Source organism: Aethalodelphis obliquidens, unplaced genomic scaffold (assembly GCF_003676395.1).
Source record: "Aethalodelphis obliquidens isolate GAN/ISIS:26980383/991018 unplaced genomic scaffold, ASM367639v1 scaffold75, whole genome shotgun sequence".
NCBI lineage: Eukaryota > Metazoa > Chordata > Mammalia > Artiodactyla > Delphinidae > Aethalodelphis > Aethalodelphis obliquidens.
In genome coordinates this window covers 3,879,484-3,903,242 of record NW_020838019.1, presented here as the reverse complement: position 1 = coordinate 3,903,242, position 23,759 = coordinate 3,879,484, and the positions used below count along the sequence as shown (strand labels likewise).

Below are 23,759 nucleotides of genomic sequence, written 5' to 3'. Positions count from 1 at the left end.
TCTTAGCTCCCTAACCAGGGATCAACCCGTATGCCCTGCATTGGAAGGTGATGTCTTAACCACTGGACTGCCAGGGAAGTCCCCATGCTTTAGTTTTAATCAGACCATAATCTGCACAACACCGAAGTGTGTTGGCTTTTTTTTCTCTTAAACATTTGAATGCCAAGCAGTTGGCAAAGAATTTGTCTGCTGGCATAACTCTAGTCTTTAGAAATCAGAGTACAGTGATGTTCACACTACAGTCAACATGGGGTCAACTATGTATTCTGAGCTATTACTGTAGTATAGTAGAAATATTCTTTTCATATCATACTATTAAACATAAAGGATCATATGTATAAAGCCATGAGTATTATACTTTATGGGCTACTTCAGATATTTTCAGAGGTAACCTGACAACCCACTTTTCATTTATATGCTGACTTGAGAAGCTGATACCTGAACAGAATGGTACATTACTGCAGAAGTAAGGAAGCTTGCACACCATGTGGAGAACTAAGAACAATAGCATGAAAGTGGGCAGATGTGAGGGTGTGTACAAGGGACATAAAGTAGTTCTGTTTTTGAAGCACAGAATACGTGAAGAGGAGTATGGGATAAGATCTGAGAGGCAGTTGAGGTGGCAGAGTAGGGAGTTTGAACTTGAATGTGTAAGCAGTAGAGAGTCAAAAACTTTCTGAGTGGAAGAATGATAAAATGTTGAGCCTTAGTAACGGTAATCTGTTAACAGTATCTAGCAGATATTGAAGAGAGTAGAGACTGGGTGTAAGGAGACCTACTTAGAAGGCTTTTTATTGAAGTAGTTCAGATGAGAGGTCTAAATTCTTTCATTGAAACTCACACCTGTTCTTCAGAAAAGCATAATCCTAACCCGAATTCTGTCTTAACAACTTTGCGAGTCAGCTTCAGGTTTAGATGCTCAAAGAAGTTAGGCTAGTCCCGTTGCTAGGGATGTTACCAGAATAAAATGACAGGTGTTTTTCTTTAAATTTTTTAAAATCATGAGCATTAAATATATAGGATATTATTCACAATGCTAGAGTTAAGTAAAATTTTGTTTTAATTTATTTTTTATTGATGTAACATTAGTTTATAACATTATATCAGTTTCATGTGTACAGCATTATATTTCTACTTTTGTATACAGTACAGCATGCCCACCACCAAAAATTTAGTTTCCATCCATCACCATACAGTTGATTCTTTTTACCCATTTCACCCTCCTCCCGTTCCCCTCTGGTAACCACTACTCTGTGCTTTGTATCTATGTGTTCAGGGTTTTTTTGTTTGATTTGTTCATTTATTTTGTTTTCTTGTTTGTTTTTTATATTCCACATATGGGTGGAATCATAACAATATTTGTCTTTCTCCGTCTGACTTGTTCACTTAGCATAATATCCTCAAGGTCTGTCCATGTTGTTGCAAATGGCAAGATTTCGTCTTTTTTTATGGCTGGGTAATATTTCATCATGTATGTATACATATGTATATATACACACACGTGTGTGTGTATATATGCATCCTTTTTTCCATTCGTCCATTGATAGGCACTCAGATTGTTTCCATATCTTGGCTATTATAAATAATGCTGCACTGAACATAGGAGTGCATATATCTTTTCAAATTAAGTTAAATTTTTTATTTATTTACTTTTTTCGGCCGCGCCGGGCGGCATGTGGAATGTGGGATCTTAGTTCCCCGACCAGGGATCGAACCCACGTCCCCTACAGTGGAAGCGTGGTGTCTTAACCACTGGACACCAGGGAAGTCCCAATGTAAGTAAGACTTCTAATGAAAATTTAAAACTTATTCATATACAATAAATTCCCGTTTTTATTAAACACTATACTAGGTCCCAAGGGGCATACATACTCATAAAAACTAACATTTGAGTGTTTACTATATGCCAGGCATTGTTCTGACTTCTTTATATTTACTATTTTAATACTTAATAGCTTTATGGGGTAGGTACTATTAGTATCTCATTTTGTTGCTGAGTTAACTGTAAAGTAGCTTACAACTAGAGAGGAGAAATGAATGACTGTAATTGTTGAGCAAAGTGGGAATTCTCTCAAAACACAATTCATTGACTTCTTTTGTATGAATCTGCCATACGCAAGGTCTCAGGGCTGCTATGGCTTATTTGGGCTGGCAGAAAATCCTCTCCGCTTTTTCCCATTTTGCTGTTCCCTCCTGAGGTGGTCCTCTTTCTTTTTTTTTTTTAATAAATTTATTTATTTATTTATTTGGCTGCATTGCGTCTTCATTGCTGCGCGTGGACTTTCTCTAGTTGCAGCAAGCAGGGGCTACTCCTCGTTGTGGTGCGCAGGCTTCTCACTGCGGTGGCTTCTCTTGTTGCTGGCACAGCTCTAGGCTCACGGGCTTCAGTAGTTGTGGCTTGCGGGCTCTAGAGCACAGGCTCAGTAGCTGTGGCGCACAGGCTTAGTTGCTCCACGGCATGTGGGATCTTCCTGGACCAGGGCTCGAACCCGTGTCCTCTGCCTTGACAGGCGGATTCTCAACCACTGTGCCACCAGGGAAGCCCTCTGAGGTGGTCCTCTTAATCACAGAAGATCTTCCCAGAGAAGAAAGGACTCTGACTAAAGGCATAAGAGTAGTGTTGGTCCTCTGATAGAAGGATTGATTATTTGTTCGTTTATTCAGCAAATATCTACCAGAAACCTATGATGCACTGGACTCAAATGATAAATAAAATATAGTTCCTACTCTGCAGGAGCTCAAAGTTGGGCTGGGAAATCAGAACCAAAAGGATAAATAAACTTCATGGCCTGGCAAGTTCTAATAGAGGTATGAATAAAGTGTTCTGGGAGTCCAGAGGAAAGTGTTTCTCATTATGCCTTGGGGAAGTAGGGGAAAGCATCATAGAGGTAAGAGCTAAATTATGTGGCAGATGCAACAGAGGGCCAAAGATGAGGTGTAGCTTCAAAGTAATAAAACTGATATTTTCATTTGAATTCTAAAATCAGCTGTTAAAACAAAGCAAAGTTCTGAAATTGTTTTGTACACTGGAAGCATTATTTGAATATAGACATAGATATCTATGTATATATATCTCTCCTACAAAAGTGACCAATGTGAAGGATAGTACCTAGAACTTCAGCTGTTACTTCTCATGCTTTCACGTTACCGTTTCACGCTGTCTCTTGTGATTAATTAATTCTACAAATATTATGTATTAGGCATTATTGAGCCTGGGGGTACAGAGCTGAATAAGACTTGGGCCTCTGCCCACCAGGAACTCCAGAAAGAGGCAAATGTGTCTATGACATGCAATGAGTGTTATAATATTAATAATATGAGCAAAGATTTACTTCAGAGGTGTTATGAATTAATAAAATAACTTGCCGTTGAGTCATGGATAAATTAGAATCTAGTCTGACATAAATGCAATGTGTTTGTAGTTATGGAAATAGCCACTGTTTTTCTCTCCTGCCTCAGACCTTCATACACACAGGATATTTACTCTCCCTAGAATTCTGTTCCCACCCTCAACCTGGCTAAATTTTCTCTCCTTCAGATCTCAACTCAGATGTTACTTCTTCATAGAAGCCTTCCCTTACTTCTCCAGTCTAAATTAGATTCACCCAACAGTTATCCTCTCCTTGAAATCTGTTTGGGTTTCTTTTACTAAGTTGTTTGATGTCTGTGGCTTTTTACACTGTTGGCTTCCTAAGGGCAGGGCTGTGTTTGTTTATCCACCAGTAAATATCCACACAGTAGAACCTCATTTATTTATTGAATGCATGAATGAATGCGTATTCACCATGTGCTAGGTAGGCACTGTGCTAAACATTCACATACACTATCTTATTTAATCCTCAAAACACTCTTCTGAGGTAGGTATTGTTGTGTCTATGTTAGGGATGAGGAAATTAGTCCCCCCACAAAAATTATGTACTTGATCCATGATCTCATAGCTAATAAGTGGCAAAGCCAGAATTTGAACCCATTTTATAAACTGAAATTATAAACCCTCCTACCTGAAGTTAAATGGCTTTAGTATTTTTGTTCAGTTTTCTCTATGTAATTAGAAAAATAAACCGCTCTTAACCAGAACTGTGTTAACTTCCGGTTTTACGTATCTATTACAAGTGGCGTTAACAGTAGGATTCTATAGTATTTCGAAATCATAAAAAAAAAAATTGGAAGGTAGGAATCAGAATGTTAGGTGGAGAGAGAACTATAGAGATCAGAGCCTCTTGTTTTACAGGTGAAACAGACTAAAACAGTGGAATAACTTGTTCAGGTTTACATTCTGGTAAATTAGAAGCTAGATCTCCTAATATCTAGTCTGGCAATAACATGTTACAATATCTCCTTTCACTTTAGGGTAGTTTCCAAGTATATGTTTTTTATATTCTTTTTTTCTTTTGGACTCTGGCCCGGAAGGCAGTATTCTCTTGCCATACCAAATAGTAAAGTGGTCACTGTAGACCAGTCTAACTAGATAAAGTTACCAGATAGGGGTAGTACAGAGACACATTATACCTTCCCTTGGTACTTTTTCAGCTTTTCTGTTTCATGGTCATTTCACCATCTCATAAACTCTAAAATAAGAATCAACAGTTGAACCTCTATCTTGCAGGTGATAAAGAGGCCTAGTGAGAGTAAATGAGTGCCTGAGAAGGTCAGAGTGTGTTAAGGATGAAGCTAGAGCAAGAACTTGGGCCTCTAGACCATGTGTCAGCAAACTAGAGCAAGCACCACCTGATTCTGTAAATAAAGTTTTATTAGAACGTAGCCACACCCATTCATTTACATATTGTCTGTGGCTGCTTTCTTGCTATACTAGCAAAGGTTAGTAATTGCGACAGACATTATGGACCACAAAGCATAAATTATGCTACCTGGCTGTTCACCAAAAAAAAAAAAGTTTGCCAGCCCCTACTCCAGACTTCTTGTACTATGGCCTTAGTTCTTTCCACCTAGGAGAGTGCTTACTGCCTTTTCAGGCTGTCCTCTATCCACAATTTATGTTTAATAGGAAGAGATCTTGTCTCTGAGGGTCTTTTTTCCATTGAACAGTTGTTCTAAACCTGCCAACCTATAAAAGATTCATACTAGTTTTTCTGGGGAAAAGATACAAAACTTTCCTGAGTCAAAAATTGCTGCTCAGGGCTTCCCTGGTGGCGCAGTGGTTGAGAGTCCGCCTGCCGTTGCAGGGGACATGGGTTCGTGCCCCGGTCCGGGAAGACCCCACATGCTGCGGAGTGGCTGGGCCCGTGAGCCATGGCCGCTGAGCCTGCGCGTCCGGACCCTGTGCTCCGCAATAGGAGAGGCCGCAACAGTGAGAGGCCCGCGTACTGCCAAAAAAAAAAAAAAAAAAATTGCTGCTCCAAAATATGAGGCCATAAAAAAGATAGCAGTCAACTTAATGGAAACTGACATCAAGTGCACAATGAGTACAGTTTATAACATTGTTCTCTGGAGCTTCAGTCAGTCATATATTCTGTATTAGATGCTTTGGGCTCTGAGAATCGAATGTGAAGTTCTGTATCAGTGATACTCAAAGTGTGATCACTGCACCGGCAACACCCACATAGCCTAGAAACTTGTTAGTAATGCAGATTCAGAGGCTCTACTCTAGACCTACTGGATCGGTAATTGTGGGGACAGGGCCTAGTCATTGGTGTTTTCTTTGTTTTTTGGTGGTACAAGGACCTCTCACTGTTGTGGCCTCTCCCGTTGCGGAGCATCAGGCTCCAGACGCACAGGCTCAGTGGCCATGGCTCACAGGCCCAGCCGCCCCACGGCATGTGGGATCTTCCCGGACCCGGGCATGAACCCGTGTCCCCTGCATCGGCAGGTGGACTCTCAACCACTGCGCCACCAGGGATGCCCGTCATTGGTGTTTTAACAAGACCTTCAGGTGATTCTGATGCACACTGAAGCTTGAGAACCATAATGAGACCTCAGAGTTTGCATTTCTAGCAATTTCCCAGATGATGCTGATGTTGCTGGTCTGGGAACCACACTTTGAGAACCACTGCTCTAGATACTAGAACAAGAAATTTGGACATGGGCCAAGAAAATTAAGATCCTATTGAGAATCTTGAGCATAAAATAGACATTTTGGGACAATTTTACTATAAAATTTAATTTTTAAAATTCAAAGAACAGAGAATTTAAAAAACAAAAACTACCACCTGGATACCAACCATTCAGCTTTAACAAATCGTAACATTTTGCCTTTTGCTCGTATTTTTGGGTTTTGTTTTTTTTAAGAAATTAGAGTACAGACACAGATGAAGCTTTCTGTGTACCCTGCCAGAATCCATTCCTCTTCCTCATTCCCTACAGAGGACCATGAATTTGGTGTGCATCACATGAAAACTTGTTCTTAGAATTTTACTCCTTCTGCATACGTTTGTAAAATACACTAATATATTTTCAAAACTTGCATAACTAATCTTGTAATAATTCTCAACTTTTTCCTCCAGAAATTATGTTTCTGAATATAATACATGCTGATACAGTGTAACTTTAGACTATTAATTTTACTTGCTATGTAAACATGCCATAATTTATTAATCCATATTCCTTTTAGTAGGTTGTTCCTAATTTTTTACTATTTCACAGAGTCCTGTAATAAACTTGCACATGTCTACATGTACACTTGTGAAAGGAAGTTTCTCTAGGGTATATGCCCAGGAGTAGAATAGCTGAGAAGTAGAATAAAGGTAGCTTCAGCTTCATTAGATATTGTTTATTGTTCTCCTAATGGTTGTACCTATTTACTCACCCATCTGCAAGGTATGAGAGCCCCATTTCTCTACATTTTCATCAAAACTTGACATTTTTAGACATTTTAATTTTTACCAATCATAGAGATGTGAAATGCCTTCCAATTTTTAAATTCATAATTCCCAGAGTTCCAGGAAGCCTGAAGCTAGTTTTCATGTTTCTTAACATTTCCAGTTTTTTTTCTGGGAATTACTTATGATACCCGTTACCCATTTTCTATTGGGTTATTTACCTTTTTACATGAATCTGTAGGTGCTCTTTATGTAATCTTTGCTAATACTTTGAGTTATTTGTGTTTCTCAGTCAATAGGCTAGTCTTTTAGCTTTATAGATAAGAAAATCCCTCCTCTTGAGTCATAAAGATTCTTTTACTTTATCTCAAGTTTTAAAATTAAGTCTTTAATTTATCTGAAATTTACTTTTACACGTGGTATGAGGTGGAGATCTAATTTCATATTCTTTTTAAATGTAGATAACCAGTTGTCCCAGCACTACCCTTTTGTCATTGATTTATAATGCCAATCTGTGATACATCAAAGACTTTTCTATGTGCATGGGTCTGTTTCTGGGCTCTATGATACGTTCTATAGGTCCGTTTGTCCCTGTGTCAGACCCACGTTGTCTTAATTATCATTTTATACAAATACTTAATATCTGATAAGACATTTTATTGTGACCTTTTTCAAAACTGTTCTATTCTTGATGACTCATTCTTCAAGATAGATTATACAATTGGCTTATCAAATTTCATGAAAAATCCTGTCTTACAATTTTGATAGGCATTACATTTTTTTTTAAATTTTATTTATTTATTTATTTATTTATTTGTTGGGTCTTTCTCTAGTTGCGGTGAGCGGGGGTCACTCTTCATCGTGGTGCACAGGCCTCTTACTGTCGTGGCCTCTCTTGTTGTGCAGCACAAGCTCCAGACGCGCAGACTCAGTAGTTGTGGCTCACGGGCCTAGCCGCTCCGCGGCATGTGGGATCTTCCCATACCAGGGCTCGAACCCGTGTCCCCTGCATTGGCAGGCAGATTCTCAACCACTGCACCACCAGGGAAGCCCCAGGCATTACATTTTATTTATAGATTACTTTGGAGCAAATTGACTATCTTTCAGTTCATGAACATGGTATATCTCCTTTATTCAGATCTTCCACAGTGGCCTTTCAGTAATGTTTCATGATTTTTCCTAAAAGGTATTGCTCATCTTTTATTAGATTTACTCCTGGGTATATTATCTTGCTTTTGTGAATAGTATTATTTTTCTAATTGGTTGTTTCTACCATATAGAAGCACTTTTTTTTTTCCCCTTTATGAACATATTATTCTCTCATTTTCCAGCAGATGGCAGTAAAATACATTAAGATTTCATTATTAATAATCTTTTCAGTGGTGTCTTCTTTTTTCCCACTGAAATTAAAATGATTTGTTTTAGAGGTATTGATTCTGGAGTATTTCTAAATTATCTCCCTTTGTTCCATTTAGGAAGATAAAAAGAAGCGAGATCGGGACCGCGTGGACAATGAGGCAGAAAAAGACCTCCAGTGTCAGGCCCCTGTAGGATTAGACTTGCCTCCTGAGAAGCCTCTTGCAAGCTCTTTAGCCAAACAAGAAGGTTGGAATAACTCTGAATTAACTGTCCTGAATGAGGAGGCTGAAATTATTTTAAAGATGGTAGCCAGGGAAAGTGACTGGGTTTTTAGCTTTTAAGTTAAAGTTTAAAAGCTGTTAAATTAAATTTTCTTTTAAGTTTTCTTATTTATATCACTGCTTAAGAGCTTTAAATTAGCTTCAGTTTTAAACTTGATATTCTCATACTTTACCATATTTGAAAGATAAATGGAATTTCTCTGAGATGTTTAATGATGGGTATGAGATAAGTCATATATAGAAAGAAAATAAGCTAAACAATACTCTCTAGAATCTTCCTTTTTAAAACACTCTGTTCCTTTCTTCTTTACTTTAGAAGTAGAACAGACACCCCTTCAAGAAGCTTTGAATCAACTGATGAGACAACTGCAGAGGTGAATGTTTTTTCCAACATTTTTATAACATGGAAATTGAAATGGGAAATACAGGATCCAAACCACGTCTTTTTATTATTATTATTTGTTAAAGCCATATTTTATGGCCTGTATCCAAATGTACTTGATTTTAAAGTGGATGATAAATATTTTGCCTGGCAATAGAAGTACTCCAAGAGGCTGACTTCTAGATGTTCTCATTTGGTTTGTTTTAAATGGCAGCTTGAAGAGTGTTACTTAATACTCTTAATGGAAAATTTCTCCTTAATCTAAAGTAACCTCTGATGTTAAAGCTTTAAACCAGGATTAAACAATATAGATATTTCCATTTGCTAATACATAAACACACCTTCTGTATGTTTGTGCAGTGCTTATCACTGCTGTCAATATTCAACAATTACCAAGTCTGGGAGAAGAGACAAAATGCCATAAATAAGATTTGTGACCCTCTCTTAAATGCAGAAATTTGTTCTAAAAATTACAATATCTTGATAACACTAATGATAAGTTCTTAGAAAAGAATAACATGATCTTCATTAGAATATTTGTTTTGATACCTCTCTTTACTCAGAATTTGAATTCTCAGCTCAAAGACATTTACATTATTGGCAGAGGATTCATGGGTATAGGGCATGCATTCTCACAGTGAGTTTTCTTCTTACCATGTTGGCCTTGTATGTCAACCCCAGAACATATCATAAATAATTTTTTAAGGTAAAGCCTCTACTGCTATCTGTATTCAACACCAATTCAGCTTTGCAGTGAAAATCAGAAATTAGTGGTCTCTCTTCCTCTTTGGTGTTACAGAACAATTGAGATATTTACATCTCAAGTCTTTACACTTGAGTAAATCATTCATTACTTGTCCCAAAGGAGTGAACAGGTAAGTATTAAGCATTCCAACTCAGTTAGAATGTATGACTATAAAGCATTTTGGCTACCTTTTAATTTTGTTTCTTACAACGTAAGACCGGAATGTAGGGTAATGACGTCTCCTTAAAAGAAATCTACTTATCAGGGTCTCTCTTAGTCTAAGGATGTTCACATTGCTCAGAACATTTTGGGAGTTAGAATCCAGAGCCACATTTTTTTGGAATAGCCTCAGTGATTCTTCATCCTTGAGGCTCAGCGCAAATGCTGGTAAAGAATATAGTTGACCAAGTTTAATAATAGCATTTTTGGTCAAACCAAGTGGGACTCTATATTAAAATGACTGATTTTAGGAGGTATAGATAATTTGCTCTGAAGAGGCCCTCCAGAGATGCTTCATGGTGTTATTCATAGTAGCTTTCATGGATAATATGCATTTGGATGTATAAGTTCCAGACTGGACTTTTTTGCTTATTCTTGGTACTTTTTAATCTCACTGCTTAGGCGTCCTGCTGGGAAGAACAAAGGCAGAGTCACACACACCTAAATTCAGATTCCATCTCTGTATTTTACCAGATTTATGACCTAGAACAAATCATTTGACCTCTGAGCCTCAGTATTCTCATCTCTAAGTGAGGATACCACCTCCTTGATGGCTTTTGTGAGGATTAGATATAAAATACTTCAATTCCCTACCACTGGCCCTGGCATGTGGTAAATACATCTTTTAAATTGTTGCTATTCTTATTTTTAAATAATAATAAATATATTTATTTAATAATAACCATTTTTATTGATGTGATTATTTGGAGTAAGAAAGCTTTGATATGCCAGATTTCCAGAGGAAAATAACAGTCTAATGAACTAATCTTATAGAGCAGTGGTTCTCAACCCTGTCTGTCCTGGAAATATCAAAATTCAACCCTAGAAAAACCATTGCCTGGACCACCCTCCTATAAGAGATTCTCATATAGTGGGTCTAGGGTAAGCCTCCTACCCCACTGGAATTTTTTTAAAGCTCCTCTAATGATTCTCATGCACAGCCAGAGTTAAGAACCTATGATGGAAAGCACTGGGTCTCAAGTATGGGGGTATTATGAGGACCTTTTTAATGTCAGTTTTTTGAGACCCCCCCCCCCCACCTACACACACAATAGAAGTTGTGTCCATTGATTAAGAAAATATATATAGTCATCCCTTGGTATCCACAGGGGATTGATTCCAGGAGCCCCCGTAGATACCAGAATCCAAGGATGCTCAGGTCCCTTATATAAAATGACAGCAGTCCAGTGAATACAGTCAGCCCTCCATATCCACATTGAGAAACCCACGGATACAGAGGGCCAGCTGTACTCGTGAGGAGGCAACAGCTCTGTGGCCCAAGAGTCCAAGCCTAATTAGAAACCAACATGGAAGATTGCAGGTGTACATTCATTGTTATTATTTCTGCTTTTTCCTCTATGATTGATAAAAATACATAGTACTAATCTTCCAGAGTACAAGATATTGGTTAGTTAATCTAGATTTCGTATTTTGTTTCATCTTTCCCTGTGTTGGAGATGCTATGAATTAATTAAGCTGCATATTTTAAAAGATTCTCTGTCTTAAGGGTACAATTTATATGTAAAGCATCTTAACCTTGTTAAATAGTTAGTAGTCTTTAAAATTGTTAGTTCAGTTTTCAGTGAAAAACGCATTAGCCTACTACAAATTCTACATCTGAAGGGTTTCCTCTGACTCATGCTCCTTGACCAGTAGATTTGTTTGTGGTAGAAATAAAATTGCCTTTTTCCTGTCTTCACAGGAAAGACCCAAGTGCTTTCTTTTCATTTCCTGTGACTGATTTTATTGCTCCCGGCTACTCAATGATCATTAAACACCCAATGGATTTTAGTACCATGAAAGAAAAGATCAAGAACAATGATTACCAGTCCATAGAAGAACTAAAGGTAACTCTAGCTACTTACCTCGTGTTGGAGAAATAGACTGAGCTGTGCTACAAAGTAACATATCTATTCAATTGAGAGTCAAACTTTTGGATCCTATATGTACAAAAATCCTGGCAGAAATCTGCATGTCTGGTATTCAGAATCTTTCTCAAGTTTATTTTAATACCTAAAATCTGTATTTTTTTTGTCTTAGAAAACATCTTTGAGCTTGGTGATTAAAAAACCAGACAAAATAAGCCATCTGCTGTCTTTTATTATTTTGTGGGTTTTGGTAAAATTTTTAATTTCATGCATTCTATAAAATATTTTCTCAACCTTTGAAATGAAAAGATGTTTGATTTTTAATTTCAGATCAATGCAGGTAAAATGGATTTTTTTTAATTAAAGTATAGTTGATTAACAATATTGTATTAGTTTCAGGTGTACAGCAAAGTGCTTCAGTTATATATTTTTTCAGATTATTTTCCATTATAGGTTATTAACAAGATATTGAATAGTCAGTATTTTAATGGAAGTTGATTTAGAGTAGTTTCTTTTTCTATTTCTAGACATCTTCCTAATACAGAATAAATTGGCTTGTCTAGAAATACTAAACAGAAGTTTAATTACATTTTCTTGGGGCTTCCCTGGTGGCGCAGTGGTTAAGAATCTGCCTGCCAGTTCAGGAGACATGGGTTCAAGCCCTGGTCTGGGAAGATCCCACGTGCCGCAGAGCAGCTAAGCCCGTGAGCCACAACTACTGAGCCTGTGCTCTAGACCCCACGAGCCACGACTACTGAACCCACGTTCCACAACTACTGAAACCTACACGCCTAGAGCCTGTGCTCCGAACAAGCCACCGCAACGAAGAGTAGCCCCTGCTCGCCACAACTAGAGGGAGCCTGCGTGCAGCAATGAAGACCCAACGCAGCCAAAAATAAAAATAAATAAGTTTAATTACATTCTCTAGTTTGATGAAAGTCAGTTGCTCCCTGTGTTCACTTCGGCTATAGTTGTTTAGCATATTTTCTTCAACTTTAAGAAGAGAGAAATTTATAAATTACAAGTAAAGAACCTACAAGCTACCAAGATGATACATATGCCTAATGTTATAGTTGAAGTTTTTTCCATCTTTAAATAGCCTTGGTATATATGTTGGTTTGAGTTATACTTTACATTTTAGTCATCCAAAGAAAAGGAACCATGTGTTTTCTTTTTTAATTTGCTCTGTACCAAACCATTACAAACTTAACTGGTTTAGATAATATCTATTCTATCTTTGTTTTTTCTGGTTGAACATTGTAGCGTTCACCTGACCTAAGGGCTAGACCCTAATCAGTTACAGAAGGAAAATAAGACAGTAAACGTTTACTTGGTCTCTTTTTTTTTTCATCCACGTTGATCGGTTGAAATTTATAACACTACCATTTAGTTCTGTCTTTACTATCAACTTGAATGTATAGATAATATTTCACTCTGAAAAACCTGAATTGTATTCTCTTGTATTCAAAGAAATGGAAACTTTTCTCAACTTTTCATCTGGTGAAAATTAGGCTAGAACTGTTTATTTCAGCGTATTTCAGACCTTATATATTGCTTAATGGAAAATTTTTCACAGTTTTTTTTCCTTTTTGTGAATAGTTTTCCTTGGATCTTTTCCTTATGATGACATGAGGGACTAGAAGTATGCCCCCTAAGTGTTTTTGAGCTATGGTCAAGATTTATCATAATTGAAGTGAACAAGTATTTTTAACTTTTTGGAGTTTTCTACATTACTACACTTTTTTCTCAGGAAAATTCAATAGCCCAATGTAGTATTTATTAGCTTATCCAGCTCATTAGGCTGTTCAAGGTTTTTTTTATTATTACATGAAAAGTATGCAGAAAGGTCATTCAGCTTTATGAATGATGAAGTGCCATTACACAAAAGTCCAGTAAAGCCTAGCACGTGGCAGTTAAGATTCATGGAATCTACAAATTGCCTTAACAGATCAGACCTGCAATCAGAATAGTCCAGTACTCTCTTGCCAGTTAGAGACCAATGGTCATTTAGTGTAATAGTCATCTAGTGTCTCCCCTCATTTGCTTCTCCTACCCCCAAATATATGTTTAATAATTCTTAATGGAATGGAAGCTTTTCAGAATATCTGTAAAAGGGTTCTTAGCCTGGGGTCCTTTGGGTAGCCATGGATGAGCCTTTAGGGGGACCAGGAACCTTATAAAATGACATGAAAATTTTGTGTTCACCTTTGTATTACATGTATGTGCTTGAGGAGTGGATCCATAGCTTTCATCAGATTCTTAGGGATCCAGGACCGAGCAAAATCCTGACTGATTAGAGACTTGGCCAAGAACTGAGGAGCCACATATACTTCGTTTCATCTCCTTTAAATTTAATATCAAATTTATTGTGACCCTTGAACAGTCTTCTTATATGCTTTTAAATAATATTCAGTCTACCTATCTTCATTACATTAAGTGTTCTAAGCTGTCATCACTAGTTATTAAATAATGGGGCTTGAATGTTTCGTTTTAAATTCAGAGGAGGAGTTTGGGGCTCAGATTATTTTTTGTTGGGTTTTTATCATTTTAACTTAGTAAGGCCTTGGCATAATCGCCCTCACATTTATACAATGTAAAAATTACTTAACCATGAAAATATGCAGTGGGACTGAGTTCCCCAGCACATGTGCATACTTTGAAATTTAAACCAAAAGTACAGTTTTGATAATTTGCCTACTGCAGTTACATGTTGTAACTCTTTGAGGTTGTATGCTTTATTTCAGGTTGGCATGATTTTGCAACATTCTGCAAATTATGTTTAGCTTATAACAGTATCCAAACACTTAAAAGAAAATTAGTGTAAATGTTTTGCCATTTTTGCTCAGTTAATTTGAATCTGGTAGGAAATATTGTGATAATTTAATATTGTCCCAGTTTTCAGTCAGGATCTGAAGTAAAACATTTAACTCATAACTGGAGAATTAAGATGTTTGTTTTAAAACTAAGAATATTTTTTAATTAAATGAAGTACACAGTTAAAATTATTAAATATAAGATAGAAGTATTTTCTTCTAATTCTTTTTTTGTGCAATAAGATTGTACTGAAGAAACCCATTTTAAAATTTTATCTCGGGATCTAAAATTTATATAGTTACTATAGAATGTTTAAGAATTTGGAAAGGAATGTAGTAGGATATTTAATTTAGCAGTATTCGTTTTGTTAGTGCGTTTTATTTTTTTAATTTTTTTTTAAGTTTAAGTTTTTTCTTTTTTTTTTTTTTTGGCTTCATTGGGTCTTCGTTGCGTGTGGGCTTTCTCTAGTTGCGGCGAGCAGGGGCTACTCTTCGTTGCCGTGTGCGGGCTTCTCATTGTGGTGGCTTCTCTTGTTGAGCAGCACGGGCTCTAGGTGTGTGGGCTTCAGTAGTTGTGGCTCGCAGGCTCAGTAGTTGTGGCGCACGGGCTTAGTTGCTCTGCGGCATGTGGGATCTTCCCGTACCAGGGCTCGAACCCATGTCCCCTGCATTAGCAGGCAGATTCTTAACCACTGTGCCACCAGGGAAGCCCTGTTAGTGAATTTTAAAACTTAATAAATTGCTGTTAACGTTGCTTAGTAAACAGTAAAAGGATGGGAGCAGGTTTTGTTGGTTTGTTTTTGTTTTGGGGGGGTTTTTTTGGTGGTGGTGGTTGTTTTTAATTTCTTGAAGACCTGCATGATTTCAAACAGGACAGGAGGGTACTTTGTTTCATTTTAATGTATTTCTCCCTAATATTTTCTCTGCAGGATAACTTCAAACTAATGTGTACTAATGCTATGATTTACAACAAACCAGAGACCATTTATTATAAAGCTGCAAAGAAGCTATTGCACTCAGGGATGAAAATTCTTAGCCAGGTAAAGGAAATTCTTTGTCATAAATAATAATTGTTATAAAAATCTATATCCCTTTGTTTTTTGGTTATAGTGATACAGATCCAATACAGTACTGGTTTTATTTTATAGGCAGATGATATTAAAAGTAGGAAATATTAAATGAAAAAAAATTTTTAACATAGAAAAGAAAATTAAAGCAGGAAGATTCTCATTTGGAATTGATAGAAATAAATATCGGCAGTCACTTGTAATTATTTACTTAAGAGGCTCTTGAGTTGGTATTCACCAGATAGACTTACATTGGCTGTGAAACAAACATCAACATGAATTCCAGGACAGGATAGATTACATGAATTATGAGACCTTTCAGAAGGAAAGCTCTCTATTTCCCTTTGTAGGGATGGAATCTAATGTTCTGGTGAAGCACAGGAACTTCTTTGAGTAGAAAGAAACAAAATACACAAATGAACGATAATTTGGAATTGTCTCAAAGCCACCTCCCCACAGGAGCAGACTTTCCTTTGAAGGATAAGAACTGTTGCACATATTAAGGCATTTGACATGGGAGAAACGTGTGCAGAGACGCAGACACATCATCATCAAGCTTCATGAGGGAGCTTAATCTGATAACTTATTCAAAACAGAGATACTGTAGATAGTGGCAGAAAGTGACGGGAGTCTCGTCTCAGAGCGACGGCTGATGAATGACCTTGAAGGGCAAATTGAGGTGATCATGTGCATCTGCTGGGAGAAGAGGAGAGCTCACAAGATAAATCACGTCTTTCGAGGTTTTACTCACAACTCTGCATAGGATGGAAAATTAACTGAGACAAACCTGGCACCTTATCACAGCGGGAAGTCAGAAGACTGAGTTCTAGTTTTAGCTCTTTTCTACTAATTTTGAACCTTGGCCCACCCTGGGCCCATTAACCACCCTGGGCCTCAGTGTTCTTAACTGTAGAGAAGAAGGTTTAATCTGAGATCTCAAAGATAATTGCTAGCATTAATGTGCTGATTTTAGAAAGAGCTAGAGTAAGGAGGAGATCAAGAAGAACAAGATGTGAGAGGGATTTTGCAAAGAGAAATGAGTGGGTATGAGGAGAAAGAAGTCAGAATCAAGGGCTCGGGTTCAAATTCAAGGGAGTTAGAGAATAGTAGAAATGAGTCATGTGTAGATGCACACGGTTTTCCAATTTTTATATCAAATGTGATCATTTGTATCACAGTTTTACATTTAAAGAATTGCCTTGGTGCGCAGATGTCTTAGTGTCTGTGTGCTTGGCTCTGAAAGATTCTTGTATCCACTTAACGGAGGAAAGAAAAACATTTGGATTGATGTTCATTCTTGCACTCCTAATATTTAGACAACATCAATTCCCACCCTTTCCTAGAGACTTGGGAAACTGTAATGTAAGCCAGTTACCATCTTTGGCAAAATATGCAGAGGAAAGGAGAATATAAAATGTTTATCCCATTCTTTGCAGAAAAACTCAGAATCCAGAACCAAGCCATATTCCAGTTTTAAAAACCTGCAAATACTTGCTATTTTTGTATTTGAAGTAAAAGTGCACCCAACAAATGCAGTGTTTAGTCACTCCAAAATATGTACATTGAATTTTTAGGATAAAGTTTAATTCGCAAACATAACATATCCAAGTAAAATTTTCATCTTTGATCTACCACTGTTTTCTCATCTTTAAATAATGTAGTTAATATAACATGTAAACGACTCCAGTATCTCTTGTATTTTATTGGGGATGGGATGGCTGGAAGCACAAGAAAGAAAACCTTTCTTTTCCACTTTCCCTTTTCTCTCTCTGTTGTCTTCCCTTTTTTCAGATCTCTTCCTGTTGAGGAGCCCTACGCATCCTGTGTTATAGCTTCCTGTTGACTGTTCTCTCCACGCTAGATGGGAGAGACCCTTACAGTAGTGATTTTTAAAGGTTTAAATTTAGACCTTCTGAATTACTCTTTTAATAGCACATCTCCCAAGAGAGCCCAGTACACCCTTCCGTGAATGGTGTCTTTTCAAAGATAACTGTTTTTGAATTCAGTGTAAAGATTGTAGAGCAGTCATTCATCATTTTTTCAGTTACACACAAGTAGTGACTATTAGGTGACTATTAGATGTGTTATTTTTATAAAAAGTGGACATATGCAGAATAATTCTTTTGATCTCCCAAATACTAAATGCTGCATTATAGTATAAACAGTACTATTCATAGCATAGTGGCTTTGGATCAGACTAATCAAGGTTCAGGTCCTGGCTGTGTTATTGAGACTCTGTGTGATCTTACACAGGCCATGTAACCTTTCTCAGCCTTTTTCCCATCACGTAAAATGGCATAACAGTAGTACTTACCTTATAAAATTATACCTGCTATGTGAGTGAGCACTCAGTAGGTGTTAGCTGTTATTAATGGCAAAGAATCAAACCCTTTAGACATTTGTTAAATTGAGAATTAATAAACAGTATGCTGATTTGGAGACATTTTAGTTACCAAAAAAGAAAGACATTGCTTTCAAATTAAAATTAATTAAATTCAATTTTTTTCCATGACTTGTGTTGAAATTTAGAAAATTTCTCTAATTGAATTATTTTAATTTTATGCATATTATGTTTTTCTAAAAATCTGAAAACATTATTAAATGTAGGTTCTGCTTTATAAAACTCTAGAATGGAAATTAAATAGGTTACTGAGAACTTTGTGATCTAAGCCCATTTATTTAACCAGCATTTATTGAGTGCCTACTATGTGCCAACCTCCGTTTCAGGTGCTAGAAATAGATGAGTTAAGAAATGGCTTAAGTGACATGCACAAGGGGAAACACAAATGGCCAGTAAATGCACACAGAAAGTATCACTAGTATTTTTTAAGTGTGTATTAAAATAAAACCTGTTTTTAAAAATCAAATTAGTAGTTTTTTTTTAATGGTACTAATCAGTTTGCCAGGGATTCAGAGAAAATTTCAAACACTGGTGAAACTTTCAAATACTATTAATTGTTACAGTTTTTCTAGAAAGAAGTAGTACACATCAGAAGCCTTAAAAATACTCATTCCCTTTGACCTAGTATTTTTACTCCTAGGATTTATTCTAAAGAGATAGAGATTCCTGGAGACTTTTATTTATAATAGGAGAAACTTGGAAATAAGCTAAATGTCCAGTAAGGGTCATTAATTAAACCATGAGACGCACTGGGATGAAATACTATACAGTTGTTAAGAATATTTCATGATACAGAAGGGAGATACTTGCAGTTTATTAACTGAAAAAAAAAAAAACTTTGCTTGTTACAAAATGTTCATTATAATTCCAATTTGCTAATATGTGTAATGCTTAGAAAAATACTAGAATGTTAAACCTGTTAACACTTTTCCTCTCTGAATAATAAATTAACAAGGTATTTATTTTCTCCTCTACCCATGTCTTTGTCTACCATAAAATATATTGCTTAAATAGTTTTAAGATTATTTTAAAATTATAGTCCAGTAAAAATAGCAGGGTTCATTTCTTGAGGCTCTCAGTCTGTACTGCTAATACAGCAGAGTATGATGAGGAAAGTCCCCATCGTGAGAGACAAGAGGCCTGGTCTTGGTCACTGGTTCTGTGACTTTAGGTGAGTCATTTAGCATTTCTGGGCTACACTGTTCTTATTTGAATGACCTCTGGTCCCTTCCAGTTCTAGTTTCTATTATTCCACAGAAGTCTTCCCTGCTGTTGCTGTGCAGCCCTGAGGAGACTGCAGTCCATATTTTATCCAGTGACAACACTCAGAAATAAAACGCAGAATAGTCACTGGGAACAAATCTGCCTCTTTAACATTTGTCCAGAAACCTCAAGTCCTTAACCACCATGAAAATTTCACAGCGTATCAATGCAGTGGAAAATTCAGCATGTTTCACAAAACAGAAACAATACTTCTTTGGTTAGAACATTATGCACTCTGAAAAAGAAACTATGCTAGCAGCCTTTTTATTCTCCTTGAGGCATGTTTTCACACAGAGAAAAATGCCAGAATCATCATTGATTATCCCAGGATACCAGAATGTAAGGGATCTTCACATGTTCACATGCTCTAGGTTTTAAATACCTGATAATTCTTAAATTTCAGAAGATAAAACCATTCTGTTAAATATAAAACTTTAACATCCTATTAAACTAAATTTTACTTTTTAAATTTAGTACTGCAAAGAATACTTAGTATTTATTCACACTTTCTCTTCTGTGAACTTTTTGATAATGCAGCAAAGTTATAGAGCATTCTCTTATGTTGGAAATTATCTGCATTGAAGGAATAGACTTTATTGTCCTGGTTCCTAAATATTCTACTCTGTTGGTATGATTACATTTAATTGTTTTTCTTCCCTAGTTAATAACAGGATAAGTGCAAACTCTTGTGGGGGGAAAAATGGATTACTTTCAAAATGAATGACAAACATTCAATAAGAATATTCTTGAATATTTTTAGGAGAGAATTCAGAGCCTGAAGCAGAGCATAGACTTCATGGCAGACTTGCAAAAAAGTCGAAAGCAGAAAGATAGAACAGACACCTCGCAGAGTGGGGAGGACAGCGGCTGCTGGCCAAGAGAGAGGGAAGACTCTGGAGACACTGAGGCACAAGGCTTCAAGAGTCCCAATAAGGAAAATAAAAAGTAAAGAATCTTTGGAATATTAAGGTTAAGCTGTCTTTTTCACACCAGTATCGGGAGAAAATACTGATTGGGGGCCTGCCTTGGGTCCATGGTTGGTTGGGTTTTGTCCTGAAAGTCCATTTTGATGATTTGATACCCTTCTTCTCATGCAAAGCATTATATGGAATTGTCCAAACACAGTTCAGAAAATAGTTCTGAATGTCTATTCTGTATGAAAGTAGTTTTAAAACCAGTAAATTACCCTTAGGGACTCATAATTGTCTGTGAGTTTATTTTAGTAGAACTATTTGTTTAAGAAAAAAGTGTATTCATTATTTCATTCCACAAAGGAGTTGAGACCGTACTTAAGCCTAAGCACAGTTAAAGCTACCTTCTAAACAGATGGGCTATCACTGAGATGTGTGCATGTTTTCCACTCAGTGTCAGCTGGTAGGAGCAGTAATGAGCCACTGGTCCTACTGGGCAGCAGCTGGCATGGCCGGACACAGTCGTGTATATCCTGCTCACACCACTGCCTACTCTGATGCCCAGCACCTCGCTGTCAACTCTGGGAGAAGGGTTTAGTTAGCAGTGTGCGATTTCTGCTGTCATAATGCAAAGAAAGTAAACTTGTGACAAGTTTTTGTTATATTTCTAAGATTTATACATTTCAAATGTACATTTATTTTAATTTTAAATATTGAACTTAATAAATACAAATTGTGTGCCCCTCCCCTTTTAAAACATATTTGAGGTGGAATTTCATTTTTGTGAATCTTCTAAGAAAAACGTTTAGAGCAAGTAACACTGGACACAAAAAGGGAGGGAACTAGCCAACTACTTGGTTTGCCTTACTGTTGGTGTGTTATTAGGGCCCCTTACCAGGTCATTAAAGAACAAAGTTTTAATCAGTAGCGCAAATTTCTCCACTTCAGTTGTATTCATATTTGGAATTACATTTTAATGTTTTCATCTTATCTTTTTTTTTTTTTTACTTAGTACTAATGTGTGTTTTCAGGAAAGACAAAGATGTACTTGAAGATAAATTTAAAAGCAATAATGTAGAAAGAGAGCAGGAGCAGATTGACCGCATTGTTAAGGAATCTGGAGGAAAGCTGACCAGGCGGCTTGTTAATAGTCAGGTGATCAAGCTTTTCCTTTCGTTTCATTACCTACTGATTCGGGTTGTCTGAAACTTACAGTTTTTAAGTTGCTTGTGTCCTTTTAATCCATATCTGCCATAGAGTTCTTAAGGAGAACACTCACAAAAAGAAAAAGTAATAACATACTTGGTTTGTAAAGTATATAGTATTATCCTCTGTTACTGGATAAAGGGATTTGGGTTTGTTTGTTTTTTTAAATGATGTTAATGTGTTCTAAAGTTGGAAAATGAACCACAGACTTAAAGCTTACAAAGAAAACATTTATGTACTGGTCTTTTCAAGTCATATTGTATAGCACGTTGGTTCTAAAACCAAATGAATTAATACATGACTTTGGGCAAGTCACTCCCCTTCCCTGGCCTTCAGTATCCTTTTTTGTTTGTTTGTTTGTTTTTTGGCGGTACGCGGGCCTCTCACTGTTGCGGCCTCTCCCTTTGCGGAGCACAGGCTCCGGACGCGCAGGCTCAGCGGCCATGGCTCACGGGCCCAGCCGCTCCGCGGCATATGGGATCTTCCCAGACCGGGGCACGAACCCGTGTCCCCCGCACCGGCAGGCGGACTCCCAACCACTGTGCCACCAGGGAAGCCCCAGTATCCTTTTTTAATAGAGTGAACAGAACTCGGTGACCTTAAGGACCCACACAGCTCTTCAAAATTCTGAGATTTCTCTAACCTTCATTTCTTTAACCCATCAACACCTGTGTGCATGGAGACAGGTGTGAAAGTTGATATCTGAGTATAGTGATGATCGCTACCTGTAATATTAGCTTGACTAAACTAAGGTAAGGTTTTCTGATGAGCAGCATATGTACATATGGTATATAAAACTGTTCATGCCATTTGAATACTTTGGGTCATTGCAGTGTGAATTTGAAAGGAGGAAACCAGATGGAACAACAACATTGGGACTTCTCCATCCTGTGGATCCTGTTGTAGGAGGTAAGTTCACAGAATTAGACTGTGCATGAACTTTGAACTTGATGCTAATTTGGAAAAGAGCAGTAACCCGGGTTAACATTTTAAAGCAACAAGTCTGAATATTGATAAACCTAACTGTATCATCATCCGTAAAGAACTTGGCTAGGCATGGTGTACTTCACGCTAACAGCTAGCCTAACTTTATTTCATCCCAAATAAGTACACTACAGATCAAGTTTTCTTTAAAATATAAAGTGCCTGGAATATCATACCCACCATTAACAAAGCCAAAATATTAGGCAGTCATTTCTAGCCCTGGTTTTAAGAGACTCTGGTATAAAGGCTCAGTTATTTCTTGAAGTATCTCAAAACCCTCAGACTATGGCATAATAAATTTAACTTGACTTTTTAATTTCAGGGAATAAAATGAATATATATGCCATGTAGTACTTTAATGGGAATGGAATAATATATAGTTAATGACATATCTTTCACTGTGGTTGATAGAAAGTTTACAAAGGTTGGAGATCACTATTTTAGAAACTCAAGTCATACTTATATTTTCTCAAATGATATTTTAATGGAAGTAGTATAGGGAATATTTTAAACCTTGATGTAACAATGGGAAATTTCTGTCATTCATCTGAGGGGGGAAAATCATGTGATAAGCATGAGAATATTTTATAAATATCTGTTTTCATACTACCATTAGGAGAGAGTTAATTGGAGATACAAAAATGAATAATGACAAAATTCCTGCACTTCAGGAAATAGTCTCCATTATTTATTGTTTGCCACGAGCAAGACACTGTCTTAGGAGCTTGAGGTGGAGCTAGGTGTAAAAAGGGAGCAAAACAAGAAGAGACAAGTCCCCCTTACGTTCTGTGGAGTGGGGAAAGGAGGACACAAACAAAAAGAATCATGTAAAGAGATGGCAACTTGTCCACCATGAATCAGTACATCAGAGGAACAGAGCGGCAGAGTAGTAACAGGATATATCTGTCTCGTGTCTGGGGGTCAGAGAGGGCTTCCTTAAGAGATGTTTAGGTTGATCCCAAAATGGTGGGTAAGGGATTGGGGAATAACAGGTAAAAAAAACACCTTGAAGCAGAGAAGAGCTTGATGCATTTGACGCAAGCCTGTCAGTGTTCTCTTTGAGCATTGCATTCCACTCTTGAAATGCTGAAGGAGAACATTAATAGCCTCCTTACTTAGAAGAAAAGGAACTGGTGCTATGTTTTCAGAACAAAACTCATTTTTTACTTTTATATGAACTTTTCATACGAACTTTTTAGGGTCTTGGGTCAAAGAAAATGCCACAGGGGAGAAAAATAAAAAAGAAAATGCCACAGGATTGAGAGCATTGCTCTCTGTAGTATAGCCGTGATGAAAATGTGGTGACGCAGCTAAGTTGATTTAGGTCACACCTTAAGATCTGCCCCTTTCTTTGTACTTGGGGTCTGGTCTCTGCTCTTGGTCTGGTTTTCTGGATTTCCTGCTTCTGTAGGCATTATCAAATGTGGCCAGCGCTGACCTGACTCCTCACACACACAGCAGCTCCCCCAGGAGGCCAGTTTACT

At 37.1% G+C, this 23,759-nt stretch overlaps 1 protein-coding gene across 3 annotated transcripts in view; it reads left to right on the top strand.

Annotated features, from left to right (window-relative positions):
- Positions 1 to 23,759, top strand: part of BRD7 (bromodomain containing 7) — a 38,535-nt gene that overhangs the window by 5,488 nt on the left and 9,288 nt on the right. For all 3 annotated transcript variants that reach the window (XM_027092257.1, XM_027092255.1, XM_027092256.1), the window contains exons 3-9: positions 8,252 to 8,381; positions 8,733 to 8,790; positions 11,465 to 11,609; positions 15,373 to 15,483; positions 19,935 to 20,119; positions 21,117 to 21,240; positions 22,125 to 22,200. In XM_027092257.1, the coding sequence (XP_026948058.1) occupies positions 8,252 to 8,381; positions 8,733 to 8,790; positions 11,465 to 11,609; positions 15,373 to 15,483; positions 19,935 to 20,119; positions 21,117 to 21,240; positions 22,125 to 22,200 (829 nt within the window). The remainder of the gene's footprint in view (positions 1 to 8,251; positions 8,382 to 8,732; positions 8,791 to 11,464; positions 11,610 to 15,372; positions 15,484 to 19,934; positions 20,120 to 21,116; positions 21,241 to 22,124; positions 22,201 to 23,759) is intronic.